The sequence below is a fragment of the Pagrus major genome, chromosome 1 (assembly GCF_040436345.1).
Source record: "Pagrus major chromosome 1, Pma_NU_1.0".
NCBI lineage: Eukaryota > Metazoa > Chordata > Actinopteri > Spariformes > Sparidae > Pagrus > Pagrus major.
The window spans coordinates 9421694-9436815 of NC_133215.1; the positions used below are offsets into that span (position 1 = coordinate 9421694).

The 15122-nt window shown below is 41.4% G+C and overlaps 1 protein-coding gene across 1 annotated transcript; it reads right to left on the reverse strand.

Moving 5' to 3' along the window:
• Positions 1-21: 21 nt before the first annotated feature.
• Positions 22-13851, reverse strand: foxk1 (forkhead box K1). Its single transcript, XM_073464043.1, has 9 exons — positions 13264-13851; positions 8821-9036; positions 5565-5763; positions 5286-5432; positions 4805-4998; positions 4358-4530; positions 3996-4241; positions 2474-2647; positions 22-2179 (listed from the first exon to the last, which is right to left on the reverse strand). The coding sequence occupies exons 1-9, from the start codon at positions 13707-13709 to the stop codon at positions 1947-1949; spliced, it is 2028 nt and encodes a 675-aa protein (XP_073320144.1). The 5' UTR covers positions 13710-13851; the 3' UTR covers positions 22-1946.
• Between the last annotated feature and the right edge of the window lie 1271 nt (positions 13852-15122).

Below are 15122 nucleotides of genomic sequence, written 5' to 3' on the forward strand. Positions count from 1 at the left end.
GAGTCAGAGAGGACAATGAAATTCTTAAGTCAATGAGGAATTTTAATTTGTGCTACACATTTTAACAAATCACAAAAACAGGAACATTTAAAAATACAGATACTTCTCTATTTCCAGAATGTTTACGTATTGATGACAGCTGTTTTTACACATAGCAAAATATTTTTTCTTTTTTTTCCAAAATAAGAAAAAAATACCTTCTAAATAGCTTTGTCATTTAGCAGATAGAGCAGCATACAATCATTACGCATCTTTTTTTTTTGTTTGTTTTTTTTCTAATAATGTGCAACAACAATCACTGAAACCTTGCGCGAAAAACTGTGCCTGATTGCCAGCTAAAAATGAGGCCCGTGCATTCGGAAAAGCTAAAGGCAGAGTGAGAATGAGAGAATAGAAAGGGTGGGGGGAGAAAGTGCTGGAGAATATCTAATTAAGGCAGTGTCTGTGACAGGAATTGCCGACAGCTTGATGCCTCTGTAGAGACGGCAAAGATAGAGAGACTGCTCGCTGAGGAGAGGTAGATTGGGAGAAAGGTTAATGTACTTAGGGGAAATTGAAAGCAAGCCGAGAGTAGAAAAGGTGTCAAAAGTACCAAACAGAAAGAAAGAAAAAAGACGAGAGCAGTTGAAATTTGTGGTCATGTGTTGGTCCCGCCCTTCCCCTGATAAAACTGATACAAGTCTAGTGATGCAACAGAACTGTCACCATTGTAGTGTTGCAGATCATGTACTGTTAAAGAAGCGCCGTGTTAACAATCTAAAAAGGTAAAGCTGACTAAAGGTTAAAATAAAATGACAAAAAAAAAAACAATGTAGAAATATTTAAGGCTTTAAGGATTATTACAATAATGCTTTTCTGTGCTAAGACAAACAAAACTGTACGCACAGGCTGTTCCATTTCTCCTTTTACCTCTACTGAAACAAGAAAAACAAAATTAAAACAACAATCAGTTTGTCTACATTAGGTTAGCTCCACTTCAATCAACTCCAAATAGTTGCCTCTTTTTTTTTTGCCCTTCTCTGCTGTCCAATCACCCAGATCATCTTGAATCTGAGAAGCTTCACGCTGATAAACCAAACTGAGCTGAAGTGAAGCGGAAACTGCAAAGTCCTGGTTTGGGTCCTGGATTTCCTCCTATCGCTTCCTCCGAAACATTATCTTTTTATACTTTACAGAGAAGGCAAGGAGAAGAGACGTCTCACATTCTGTTCTAAGCCTTAATATTAACATCTTTCTTTTCTAAGACAGACAACCTGTTTTTTTTGTTTTTTTTTCCGTAAGGATTGCCTTAAAAGAGTACAATCATATTCTTAACAGTCTCCCAAGCCCCATCAGTCTGGTCTGGGTATATGCAGCTAAGTCCTCTCTCTGTCTGTGTGAAACTACACAGTAAATCAACTCTGATCGTCACAGTTTCTTCTGTAAATGCCGGCCATTTCAAATCTCTGAACACACATTCCCTGGTTTTAAATCAGGCAGTGACTCTAAATCAGAAGTGCAGGAGAGGTGAGTTCTTTGGCCTGAGAGCGACTGATGCATCTGATCCATCAACAAGAGGACAGGTTGTATCTGAGATATTATCCAACATTCACATAGTAAAAAGTAGTGCTGAAGTGATTTTAATATGCATAATGCTCTCATAAGCTTTAACGTCCTTACTCGTTTGTGTCGTCAGTGAATGATGGATTACATTAAAAACTGTAAAGCTGAAAAAAGTCCTGAAAGGTTTACTTGCTTTTTTACATTCAGAATGCATTTGAAGGTTTTCATCTACTTTTGACCAAAATATATGTTCCTCACGATTGAATTCCCTTCTGTTGAGAGAGGCTGCCTGTACATTTTTTGGCCGTGTCGGCTGCAGTCATATCAAATGAGTATAAAAGTCGAAGCAGTTAGAGGACGATAAGGAGGCTGTCCATTGGGTACCTGGTAAGAGGCCCTGGGTTTTACTTCCTAGGGTCGTGGGTTTGCGATGTCATGGCAACAATGACGGGCTGCTGGGCAGGTGTGACTTGATGCGGAGCAGATTCAGTCCCACCCTCGTCCTCCAGCTTTGGCCGCTTGGCCTGGGGCTCACCTGGCTGCTCGGCTAAAGTTTCTGCACTCGGCTGTCTGCTCACCAACACTGGAGGGGAGCTGGAGGCCTGGGCAGCCAAGATCTGGAGAGGACTACTCAGGCCTAAATAGGAAGATGAGGAGAGCTGGGTCATGATTTCTTGAAAGAGACACTGCTGTCAAGTTTTTGTCATGTCATGTCATTTTTGGTGCTTTGAGCAGCACAACACGAGTGCCATCTAGCTCCATCAAAACAGAGAAGGCAGACAATATCTAAGACCAATATCTCAAAAACAAATACTCTAGGTGGATAAAAAGCACTACAGGTGAGAGGAAAAATGTTAAAGCATTAACAATAATCTGTATTCATCATCGTACCTGGTTAATATGTGAGGTGGTGATGGCTGAAAAATCTTACCAGATGCATTAGCAAGGCTGGTTGCTGTGTCAACAGCAGCAGTGGTGTGTTTGCCATTCTGGGTAACAGCACGAACAGGAAGTTGATGGTAACCTGGGGCGAAGTTCCTCCCATCCCCACCCTGCACCACACTATCTACTGTCTGGATCACTCGCTCTCTGTTCAGCTGAGCTTCTGATTAAAACAAAAAACAAACAATTAAAACATGTAAAAGCAAAACTACTAAATGTTTACGGAAGTGCACATGTATGATCAGTCTGTCAAAACTTAAAGACAAGGATTATTTTGGAGAAAATGTGGTTAGATTATGCTGGTTATGTAATTTAGTGTGTGATTCACATCCAAATTGTTGTTTTTCAGAATATGGCCATGTTTGTACTAAAAATAAATCTATAAGCCATTTAAGTTGTGGTGGCACACATACACAGGTATTTCTTAAAACTACGTGCTTTCTATGAGTTTTGGCCTTTCGTACACACCTTACTGCTCCAGCTTGCGTTTATGGTTGCTGAGTACAGACCTTTTGGAAATCTTGTTCCACAATTAAGATATTCAGAAACTCACACTTGTCGGTGTTCACGTCTGGACGGACAGAAACTGACATTTTTGGAAACGATGACGCGGACACCCACGTTTATTAGTGTTTGAAGCATCATTGGCAAATATAAACTCTGAGTGTGTGCTATGATAATGGAGTGTTTCATATTGTGCATTAACAAAATTGATGTTATATTGTTTAACTGTATATTTAGAAAAGACAAACTGACTTTGATAATACAATTATGGAAAAGAGACAAAAGGTGTGTTAGTATGAACTGAGATTATTTTTGAAACTGTGCTAAACGCTTGTCTGGAGGGATATCATTTTTTAATTTTTAATTTTTTAAAATACTCGTGGGCGTGTGGACTAGGCCTACATCTGGGGTACTTAAACTTCAGGTCCACACAGCCCATCATACAGTGTAACTTAACTCAAACTACACACATTTAACATCAGTCACTCGTGCCAAGAACCTGAACACAAAGGAAGTGAGTGCAGGAGTTACAGCGTGAGCAAACATTTAATTAATGTCTGTGCTCTTTCTTCATTGTATTGCAAATTTTGAAAAGGACCCCTTGCTCCTGCATATCTGACAAACAGCGATAACTTGTTGTTAATATGTATTTCTGCATGTTCAATCACACAAGTAATATTCAAACACAAGCAAACATATCCCTACATAATGTACTAAGTGAAACATGGTCCACTTCATATTAATCTGCAGTTCAAGAAGCTCTGATCTAGATCTATTATTCATACTAAGTGTCACAATTATTAAACTGACCGGTTGGTCAGTTTGCTACTGTCATGAGACAAAAACACAAGAGACGAAAAAACATGCATCCACCTCACAGCCAATGAAATATGTACGTGCAAAAAGCAAACCAATGCAGTTTCTAAAATCTTCACAGTACTGCAGAAAATGAAAAACAATACATGGAGTGTGACCGGCACTTCTAACAGACATTCACATGGCTGTACCTCTGAGCTCACTGTTGCCTTCTCCTCCTCCAATGGAGGGGGTGCTGTACCCATTCGGTGGGTTGGATGTTAGAGGGCCACTGGTCACCACCCGCACCATGGTGAGAGACTGATTGGGGTTCTGAAGCAGGTGGATGGGCTGGCCACCACCTGGAACTAAAGCGAGGGCTTTCCCCGCACCTGAAGGCAGGATTGATGGGTGATGGGGTGCAGCCATGATGACAGGCTGAGCACTGACCGGAGATCCTACGCAGAGAGAGACGCAAACAGTTTCACCTGTTTATAGTGTATGTGAAAGTCTTCAGGTGTGTGTCTTTGAGTATATTTTGTTTGCATTTATGTACACCTGTGTGCAGGCTCACCTGGGGCGCTCTGAGAGTACCTATACTCAGGTACAGATGCCAGTTTGCTAGCCAGCTGTTCATGGTGGTCGTGGGAGATCGGAGAGCCCTCCCTGCTCAGACATTCAGGAGTCTGCAGCCCGCTGGATGGAGGAGAAAGAAGTCCCTGGTGGGTCGGGGATGCAGGGGCACTCCTGGAAAAGACGAATGAAAGGATGAGAGAGAGAACAAAGATCAGTGAATACATTAGGAGACTTCTAGTTTCATTCAGAAAGCCTTCACTGCCAGTACCTTCTGCTGAATATATTAACCTCGAAATTAGACTTACTTTGTTCTATCCAATCAAATGATAGCCAGGAGCAGAAGCAGAGAGAGGGAAGAACGGGTGAGTCAAATAAAAAGCAACAGAGCATGGATCTGAGTTTGTCTGACAGACACCCATGCTGCTGAAGGCCACAGGTGACTTACCTAGAAGAGAGAGGTCCGAATGGCGTCCTAAAGCAAGCCACCCCTCTTTGCCGTCTTTTCCTGAAGGCTTGCTCCACCAGTTTGCTCTCAGAAGCAGAATCCACACGCCAAAAACTCCCTTTGCCGGGCTCATCCTGAGAGCGGGCCACTTTTAGAAAGTAGCGGTTGAGAGACAAGTTGTGTCTGATTGAGTTCTGGAGGGAAGTAAAATGTATTAAATCAATGGATGCACAGAAATATTAATTTGAAAGAGAGTATCCCAGAGCTGGAATTTTATGGCCTATGACCCTGAACAGGACAAACATTTCAGGACACTCTTTTGAAATAACTGACATTATCTGTTGCCATATCATACAACCATAATCATCTAATCTAAATGTTACAAAGCTTACCTTCACATGCTGTGTGATGGTAAAGTTTGGACTGTTATGACAAACCACAGAATGCCATTACCATCCAGTTTATGACAGAAATGCCCTACCTGCCAGCCCTTGTCTGCAGTGCGATAGTAGGGGTAGTGTTTGGTGATGTGGGCGTAGATGCCACTGAGAGTCAGCTGTTTGTCCGGGGCAGACGAGATGGCCTGGACGATCAGCTGTGCATAGGAATAAGGTGGCTTGGACTCATCCTGGACAAACGAGACACAGGTATTAACACCCAAACATCCTAAAATACATACTGTACAAGCAACCTCTTTGGAGGTTGAAAAAGAGGTTTTTTGGGAGGCAGATAACTTATTTTGATGTTACTGGGTGTTCACCTTGGGGCTGTCTCCGCCAGCTGACTCCCCCCTCTGCTCGCTTCCCCCACCTCTCTGCTCAGCAATGCTCCGTCTTTGCTCAGAAACAGCCTTGGCAGCATATTCAGCTGCTAACTGGAGGTCAGATGTCACGTTGCGTCCATAGCGATACCCTGATGACCCTGCCCCTCGTGGACTAGCCGGACAGGAGTTAGGAACACTTGAGAAGAGAGGAAAGAGTGTGTGTTAATGGCTTAAAGTGATGGTTTAATGCCACTTCTCAAAGTCATAGGTTGCGATTGTAAACAACATTTTTTACCTCGACACAGCTAAACGAACAGCTCAGAAAAAAGGTCTACCCCAGTCTCACTGGGGTAGACCTTTGGACAAATACAACCTCAGGCTTGTGATCATCTCATGTTCTAGGTAAGGTTAACTTATTAACAAGTGAACTGATGATGAGTCAAGATTAAACTTCAAGATTAAATAGATATTAATTAATTTATAAATGTCATCTTCAGCCTAACACATGAAAAATGTTTTTCAGTGAGGCTACTACTGCAGCAGTATGAAGGCCTGATAATGGCACAGGAAAACAAGGAGCAAGTAAGCCTTTTAATTTCTAATTTCTCTATTTCACATTTCTACATTTTACTAAATACTGTTTGTAATTTCTTCCATTTTTCTGTCAGTATTTTGAAATTACAAACTCTTATTCAAAATTTCAGCAAATCATAATAGGATTTAAAGAAATAATTTACTAATAAAAATCCCCATAATCCTTAAATCTGATTATCTATTTGTACTTTAATCCTGTGCAATTTCAAATAATCATACACAATCAAAATATTGTGACATTTTGAATATAATCCAAATTTAGTGAAATGGCACAAAGACACACACACAAGAACTAAAGTTATTAAAATGATTACAGCTCAGATTCAGTGAGTGTGTGATCAAGTGATCAATGAGCAGAAATACTGAAAAGTGTGTTAATTTTTAACCAGGTTTTATCTGGTCCTGCTGAGAGACAGAACACAGGGAAAACCCAACATGTTATATAACACACACCTGCCTCTGTTAGCAAAGTAAACACTGGTTTCTGGGAGAGTCAGTGTGCTTTGATTTGCCTTTAGCAACAGAGAGCTGCACACACACAGGCACACACACACACATACACACACACAGACACACACGAAGAGAGAGAATATGTTTGTATTTTTTGGCCGGGGAAACGAGGCTGCAGGCTCTGTTTTGAAAGTGGCTCTTTGTAAGCTCGGCTTTGAAAAATGAATGAAGACGAACAAAAACCTCCAATGTTGCTCGGGAACATCTTAGGTATAAAAACATAATTGTATCTGTAACTCTTCATACTTTAACTTCATTAAAAGTGGTGTGTTTTCATGAGGGAGCAAGGGTTGTCTTTGCTTTCCTCTCACACTGTGACAACAACCATTTCACCCTCTGTACATGTGAACATGGGTCAGAAGTACAAGTGTGAACGCTGGTAGGGGCAGAAGAATGTTATTATACACACTTGATTTAAGTTGCCAAACAGGAAAAGCGACTCTTACCACTCTGTGAACAGACACTGTTGGTGTTTTGAGTGTGAGCACGTGCTTTTACACAATACACTCCTGCTGTGTGTACTGGTGAGGAAGGTGTCCGAAAAAGGCCACAGAGAAAGTGGTGGTGAGATGTATGTGCGAGCGTCTTACTCTATGTTTGTGTGTGTCCACGTGCGAGAGAACAGGAGCTGAGGGCTGAGAGGGAGCGGTAGGGGGCTCTGAAAAAAGGAAACCACGAATGGACGGAAAAACGGCCTACAGGCAAAACAATCTGCCCGATAGCCAATCACGCGCCTCGAAGCTGCAGCCATTCCATATAAGGCAGGCACATACAAGCCGACATTGGTGGGGATATAGGATGTAGAAACCGGCACAGACCAGCAGAGGGCACACACAGCAGCAGCACACTTCCAGCTGCACATGCCGTCTACATTTATAGAGCAGTGTTTTTTAAACATGTGCTATCACAGATCACCAGAGTGCAGCTTCCCATCTCAACAGAAACACTGCAGCAGCTGACGGGCACACCGTCAACCAGAAAGGATATCGTCGGTAAACATGGAAAAAATACTGTAGAAAATAAATTCATCCTCCCATGTTTGTAAATACACAAAGATCACTTCAGAAACACGGTGAACATGCTCCAGACAAGGCGAAAAGATTAATAGCTCATATACTCTACCAGACCTAAAACACTGTGAAGTTTTATAGCAATCATACAACATGCAAGGACACAACGTAGTCATGAAGTTTTGTTTGTAAAAAAGGTTTTCAGTAAAGGTGAATGTCTCTGCATTACTGACAACACTTTTTGACAAACAAACAACCTTTTAGGAAAAAGCCCAAACAAGAAGACAAGAAATTAAAGAAGTTTGTATAAAGTTAGTGAAAAATGTAAACATACAGATTATTTAATTATGATGATGTTCTCTTTGTATTCTTTTTATTGCTCTTAAGCTTTATCCATGTATTAGCAGGTATGTGATGTTGTCTGTTTATATTGGTATTCATTTATATTATATTACTTAGTGTGTTTTGCTTTTTGCATATTTTGTTTTCTTTATCTTCTGTTTCTGTTTTGCCTGACTTGCTGTTAAATTGTCTCCATGCGTGTCCTGCTTTTACTTTGTCTGTCAAAGCATTTTGTAAACTCTTATTTTAAATGTGCTATGTGTATAAATAAAAAAAATACTATTGTAAATTCCAAGATGATGTCATCCAGGTGTTTATTTAGTCAGACGAACAGTCCAAATCATGACAGGTTTTTTTTTTAATCGTTTTTAATAATTAAGACGGGAAAAAAAAAAAAAAATCAACAAAAGTTCAAATTAAAGACACTGCAGTCAGAGTGTGTTTTGTGTTTATACTTTAAATTAAAATTGATCAATTATCTAAACAAATAAAATAAATCTTAGCCAAATAGATTTATTTATTTATTTTAGCCTAAGATTTATTGCCAAATAAATCTTAGTATATTAATTACAACCTTCACAACAATTAATACTATTTGTTTAATCTCACAACTGGAGACACAATCAAAACATGCATTAATCTCTGCAAGCTTAGTACTGAGCTTAAACAGTCAACACAATCAACTGAAAATGTGTTACTGCCAAATCTACACAATCTGCTTTACATTTATATAGTGTGTATATTAGATGCTGTGTTGGGGTTCATGTCATTGTGTGCATCTGTGGGTCTCTCCATACCTGATGGTGCCTGTGGGCGAGGGCAGCGGCGAGCCAAATGCCCTGATGTGTTCTTCATGCTGCTGCGCTGTGGGAATGCTGATTTTGAGGGGGGAAATGTGGGGCAGAAGTGGGCGAGGGGGAAGAGAGGGCTGCTCCCTCTCTCTGTGCTCCTCAGGCTCCATGAGCGACATGAACGAGATCTTGATGACCGTGCTGGGAAAACGAAACACACACCTGGAGAGGACAGGACAGCAGGAGGGAGAACAGAAGATGAGAAACAGAGACAAAAGTTGATTAGTGCCTTCTCTCCTTTACAACAGCAAAGCATTACAGCATAATGTACACTGACTGCTCTGCAACTTTTATCACGTGTTCCCCCTTAGCAGATGGAGTTTACCCAGTTGTCACAGAAATGAAGATGTTTACATTTTTCTAAGACTTCTAATCTTAAAGAAGTTCACCCAAAAATGAAAATTCAGTCATTCACAGCATAACAGCGCCGCAGCATTCTCCCAAATAACTGAAGCAGATAGGGACTTGTTTTTAAAATGTTAAAATGAAAAAAAAAGGCACAAAGCAAATTGTCAGGCATAATCCAAGTCTCTCAAAAAAAGGTATTTGCACCTTTTTTAATGCTGAAATCTTCACTGTAGCTGCTAAGATAAAGCACGCACCCTGTCGGAAGTGGAAGAACAAGTTGAGCGCATGTATAGGATGTAAATAATGTCTTTTAAGTTGAATCCAGTTCTGGATCACAGGGGCTTCCTGAGACTTGAATTATGCCGGACGAGCTGTATGGAGCCATTTTAAGTTTTTTCCAGTTGTTTATAAGGTTTTAAAACAAGTCCCCCTCCACTTCAGTTGTTTGCAACTCTGTTTTGCTGTGAAGCTCCAGAAATATTTTGTGGATTTTGGGTGAACTTATCCTCTAAATTGCTCGGGGACATTGAAACCTTTCCAACTAAACAAACTCCATTTGATGAGTAAGATTATGTGCGACAGCTGAAACAGTTACTAAATGGACCTTCGGGTGAAAACGTTTTGTAAACTTTTGTTTCCGAGGTCAACCAATGAACTCGAAATCTCAATGTTAAAATATGTTTTAGGTTACACACAGAGGGTAATTAATCTGCCACAAGTGCCAAAAGGATTGGAAAAAGTAAATCATATTATTAAGCAATGACATAACATAAACAATATCTTCGTCAGCACCTTTCGTGGGCAAAAAACGAGGCTGCTGTAGACTTAACACAACACCCTGCATTTCCTCCTCTTTTAGCAGGTCTGGACAGCTACCTCAATAAAAGCAAGCATCAGTTCAAGCCTAAACAAAACCCTTGAAAATAATTGTATGTGTGAGGGATTGAGTAAATGTTTTACAATGGAATCGTAATGACTAATGTAAATAGATTTCATTTTTCCCAGCAGGTACGGCAACCGTCCTATCCTATCTAAGAAACAGAAACCCCTAATTCTAGGGGTACTCAGTTCAGACTCAGACCTCCAGTGGAGACGTGAAAAGAAAATATCCACACAGGACCACAAACGTGTTGTAAGCAGTTTCACACAGCTACACCAGCCTATAATAAAAATACAGAAGAAATGTTCCATCTTTTCTCTATAATTTGTGTCCTGGAGAATTGCAGCTGCCAATCCAATACTACAACCGTGAACAGTCTGCTCGCAGCTGTCTCTGCCTAAAGCAGACCATCCTCAACAACTGAGTGTCCATCCAAGAAGAGCACTGGTGGGGGAGGAAAGAGGCAAATCTGAAGGAAGCTTCAGGGTTTCATAGCTGAGATGGAAGAAACGGTGCATACAACAACTATTGCTTATTTCTTTCATCAGTCCCAGCTGTATGCCTGAGCTGCAAAGAGAACGCCACTGTTCAAAGAACTCACATGACTTTTCAAAAAGTGTTTGCTGGAGGGCATGTGAGAAACTCTGAGACAAGTGGAAGAAGGTTCAGCGGATGCTCAACTGCTGCATTGATGGCTTGACAAGGTTGAATAAAATAAATTGGAATAAAAATGTTGTGAAGAAAATCTTTGAGAACTTTGACTCGGGAGAAGATGTACTTTACGGCAAGACAATTACTCCAAACACTGAGATAATCCTACACAGAATTAACTTTAAATCAGCAATGTTAATGGCTGAAGCAGCCGAGTCCAATCTGAAATTTGAGGCAGGACTAGTTCTGCAAAGAAAACTGAATAATTAGACGTCTCCAGATGAATCAGGATGATTCACATTAAACCAGTAATTTTAGTCAACGGTGCCTCTACTGAAGATAGACTGGAAGAGGGTGTTGTTCATTGTGCAGTACTTGTAGTCAGCTGTAGAGATTTGTTGAAATTGAAGTGTCTTTCTAACAAGCAGAAGAGCCTGTACTATATATATATATATATATATATATATATATATATATATATATATATATATCTGGTGGCTGATAATATCAGCCTGTAACAGACATATCGGTGGCGTGTATGTTGTCCGACATGTGCCAACATAAAAACTTTTTCACATAATGCAGAATAAGATGCTTGGGTAATTTAAAGTTTAACGTTTCCTTCTACTGATCTCATTTTAGACAATTAAGTTTGTTTAACTGTTTTTAAAAAAACCTGCTTCTATTGCATAGCTGTAATGATCACATTATAGGGATCACTGCAAAAAATTATTATATCTCAGCTCATGTATCAATTGCAGAATTGTTTTACTCCCTAATATCAATATCAGCATCAGCCCCAACCAACAGGGAATCGATTATTATCTTGATTGATAGATTAATCTTCTAGTCTATATCTAAATGTCAAAAAATTGTGAAAAATGGTCAGCACAATTTTCCAGAGCCCAAAATGACATGTTCAAGGTGCTTCTACTGTCCAACCAACAGCCCAAAACCATCATAAACAACAATCCACACACTCAAGAAGCTGAAACCAGCAAATGTTTGACATTTATGCTCGAAAAATGACAAACAACGCGATTATCAGAAAAGGTGGCCGTAAAAATCTAACGTGATTCACTGCTGTAAAATGCATAATTACAGTAAATGTACCAGAAATGACTAATTAACCGCCCCTCTTCCACATTTGAAGAGTTTCCAGATATAACATCAGCACAGTTTTTCTTCCCAGTTAACTGTGTAACTGTGTGAACATGGCTGTGTTGGTTATGGCCTTGCTTTGTAAAGTCTTGTGTTTACTCCATGTGCTCCTGCAATGAGGATGTCATTTCAGCCTGCACTTCCTGTCCAACTCTCGACACGCCCCCAAACAGTCCTGACAGCCAATCAGAGAAGAACAAGAGCACAAATCCCCCCCCCCCCCCCAACCTCCTCCTCCTGCTGCTCCACCCTGTGATTGACACACACACACAAAGTCAAAGCTTTTAGTTTAAGACGATTGCTTTTGTATTAAAGGAACCAGTTAAGTCAGAATATTTAACCTTGGCAGTGGTGCGACACAGGTGAAACTAAGACCAAGGTTTAAAACACCATGTGGTTTCCCCTCGACACGATGAAAGCATTTGATGATTTAATACAAACCGAGCACACCTCTTCCCCACAAACTCGTGAGCTGAGCTGTCAGGGGTGCGTTTGTTTACACTCATGTTTACGTGACGGCGACACTAGCTAGCTAACATAATCGCCCTGAAAACTGTGGAGACAGGAACTTTTACCAGCAGCCAAAGCAAAAAAAAAAGAAAACATATGTTTGATATTTAAGAGAGCCAGTTCTGCCACATTATAATAACACGCCTCTGTGTGAAATATCAGCCAACAGCACCTCTTTTGAAGACATTTGCTAGCTAAGCTCGTGCTGTGGCTCGTCTGTAGGCCGGGTGGAGCTAAGTTAGCTAAAGGCTAAAACTAGCTAGCATCGGTCACTGATTGACGCGGGGGGTGGAGGTACTGTGGACCGGGTCCCCTCGGGTCTCCAGACACACGAATAACACTTTTAATAGCACAGTAAGAAGGCAGACAAATTCGCCTATTGTGTTGTAGCTTCCCTGTTCAAGCCAAGGTTACAGCACACTTTATCCCGGAGCTTCGCCCGATCGTCAGACCGAATCAAGCCGCTCTGATTATGGGTGTCATGACAAACTTTGTGTCCCCGTCAGAATCTGTCTCCCCGTTTGAACATGGATGTCGTGTAACTACACATTTTCCTCCCTGTCGCAATGTTTGGAAAGATACTAGCTACATCCACCGAAACTATTAAAGAGTTGTTAGTTGTGTGTTCACAGAAACAATTTTGTAGATGTTTTATAGTTTGGTTGCACCCTTAGAGGTCCAATAAAGGGGGGGAGGAGAGAGTTTAAGGGGATACAAAATATATCGTGACAGCGGCTCCAATGGTGTCGATCCGTCAGCAGGTCGATGCATAAAATGGACATTAAAGTTCGGGTACCGTGTGACTGTCGGTAGCGGCTATGCTAACGCACTGCACTCACTCTCTGGGCAGCGGCAGCGGCGGCGCCCCTCTCCGCTGAAACACCCCGTCCACGAACACACCGTTCTTGCCCAGGCACCGGAGGGAGAAGCCGCTCGCGTCGTCGTAGGTGACCTGCAGGTGTCGCCGCGAAATGAAGCTCGAGTGACCCATGTTGATATCCACGGAGCCGTGAGACGAGTTCCGGCCTATGGTGACCGTCCTCTGGCGCATGACAAACTCAAAGTCCCGGCCCTCGAGTCTGGCCAGGGCCTGCGGAGGAGGACAAGCGAGGCGCACGGGCAGAAGCCCGGCGTCGCCGCGGGCTTCCATCATCGGAGGACCCAAGAGGGCGAGCGATTGCGGGTGATAGGCGTGCGAGGTCACCGCGACGCGCACGGGACTGCACGGTGCCGACTGTAAAGCAAGCAGGGCTCGAGCTCCGGTGTCGTCCCGGTAGTCTGCCATCTTCTTTCGGAGGGTCAACACAACGCACACGCGCACACACACACTTTACTTCTTGCACACACAGAGTTGCAACGTGAGAGTTTTCGGCCAGGGCACTTGTTCGCTCCGTGGCTGTCGGAACAACATGGAGTCCGGGTTCGGCGCAAGAGCCGGACCGGAGTCTCCACAGGAACGGGACGGGTGATGCGTTCACGGCCTCCTCGGTTACCCGCTGCATGTAATATCCAGTCAGCAAAATCACACACAGCCTATTTTCTTGGTCCCAACTGCACAGATTTTTTTTTTTTTTTTTTTTTTTTTTTTAACAGCTGGACATATATTTAGTGGATTTTATCAAAAGTAATGAATTGTCTGTTAATAACGTAAATAAAAGTACATCAGAGAAAGTTTGCTGAATGGTGAATAAAGCACATTGTTTTGCAAGTCGAAAAAAATCCATGTCGTGCAATCAAATCTGTGGTATTAATAATAAAGACAGCAGACGTAGAAACATGCCATACAGGGATGACAACAAATAAAAGTTGTCCACAACATTATTGCCTTTAATTCTGCAAGTTGTCTTCCCTGAACGCCACATCTGGGCACCTCGGTCGATACGCTACAGTTCATGTCGTCACACCAGGAAACTGGAGGTTGACTTCAGTAGTATCTCGAGATTTGTGATCTGCTGTGTTAACACCACGGATGTATGGCATTACTCGGAGCTGATCATTTATTTGCCTTTCACTTTCATGTCTGTCCTGGCTAATGAGTTTGAATCAGTGCACATGGTTCTGTGAATTAAAACAAGCGAGATTAAAACTTAAATCACACAAGTTACAGCCACTGTAAATATATCCATAGGGATTAAACTTCATTATGTTCTTCTTTAAACTACAGTTTGAGTTTGGAAAAAAAATGGTGCATTTAAGGGACACGTTTGGTGTAATGTGAAAGATTTTCAGCAGATCTCAATCTCAATCCCAGCACGAGAACATGTGGTGTCTGTAGTGTAGCTGGTTTGCCCACCTCAGATTTTTTTCTTTCCTTTTTTTATCTCTACCCTCTGTTTATAAACATGGAAAGAACAAGACGGTTGAAAAAGCTGGAGAAGTGGATCCATGAAGGAGCAGGAGCGCATGGGCAATACCTGATCAGAACAGATGGTCCACGAGAGTGCGCTGCTGTGATATAAAACACTTAGAAAGTATTCAAAGTCATTATAAGTCATTACAAGACAGAAGGCTAGTTAATACACTCTTAAAAAGAAAGTATTGGTATTTGATTGAACCCTGTATTCAAGTATGTACTGTACAAATTTGCGGTATTTGTACTTAACTTGAGTTTTTTTTTCTCATGCCACTTTATATATCTTATAAATATTGTCCTTTTTTTATTCCACCACAATTATTTGACATTTTAGTAACTAGTTAC

What these genes read in the sequence shown, in the direction of transcription:
- foxk1 (XM_073464043.1), bottom strand. Translation starts at nt 13,709, where the DNA reads ATGGCAGACTACCGGGACGACACCGGAGCTCGAGCCCTGCTTGCTTTA. An exon ending in CTGGCGGAGACAGCCCCAAG is followed by an intron (nt 5,433 to 5,564) that starts GTGAACACCCAG and finishes TCGTTTGTCCAG; the next exon opens with GATGAGTCCAAGCCACCTTA. An exon ending in CAGCCTTGCTAATGCATCTG is followed by an intron (nt 2,180 to 2,473) that starts GTAAGATTTTTC and finishes CTTCCTATTTAG; the next exon opens with GCCTGAGTAGTCCTCTCCAG.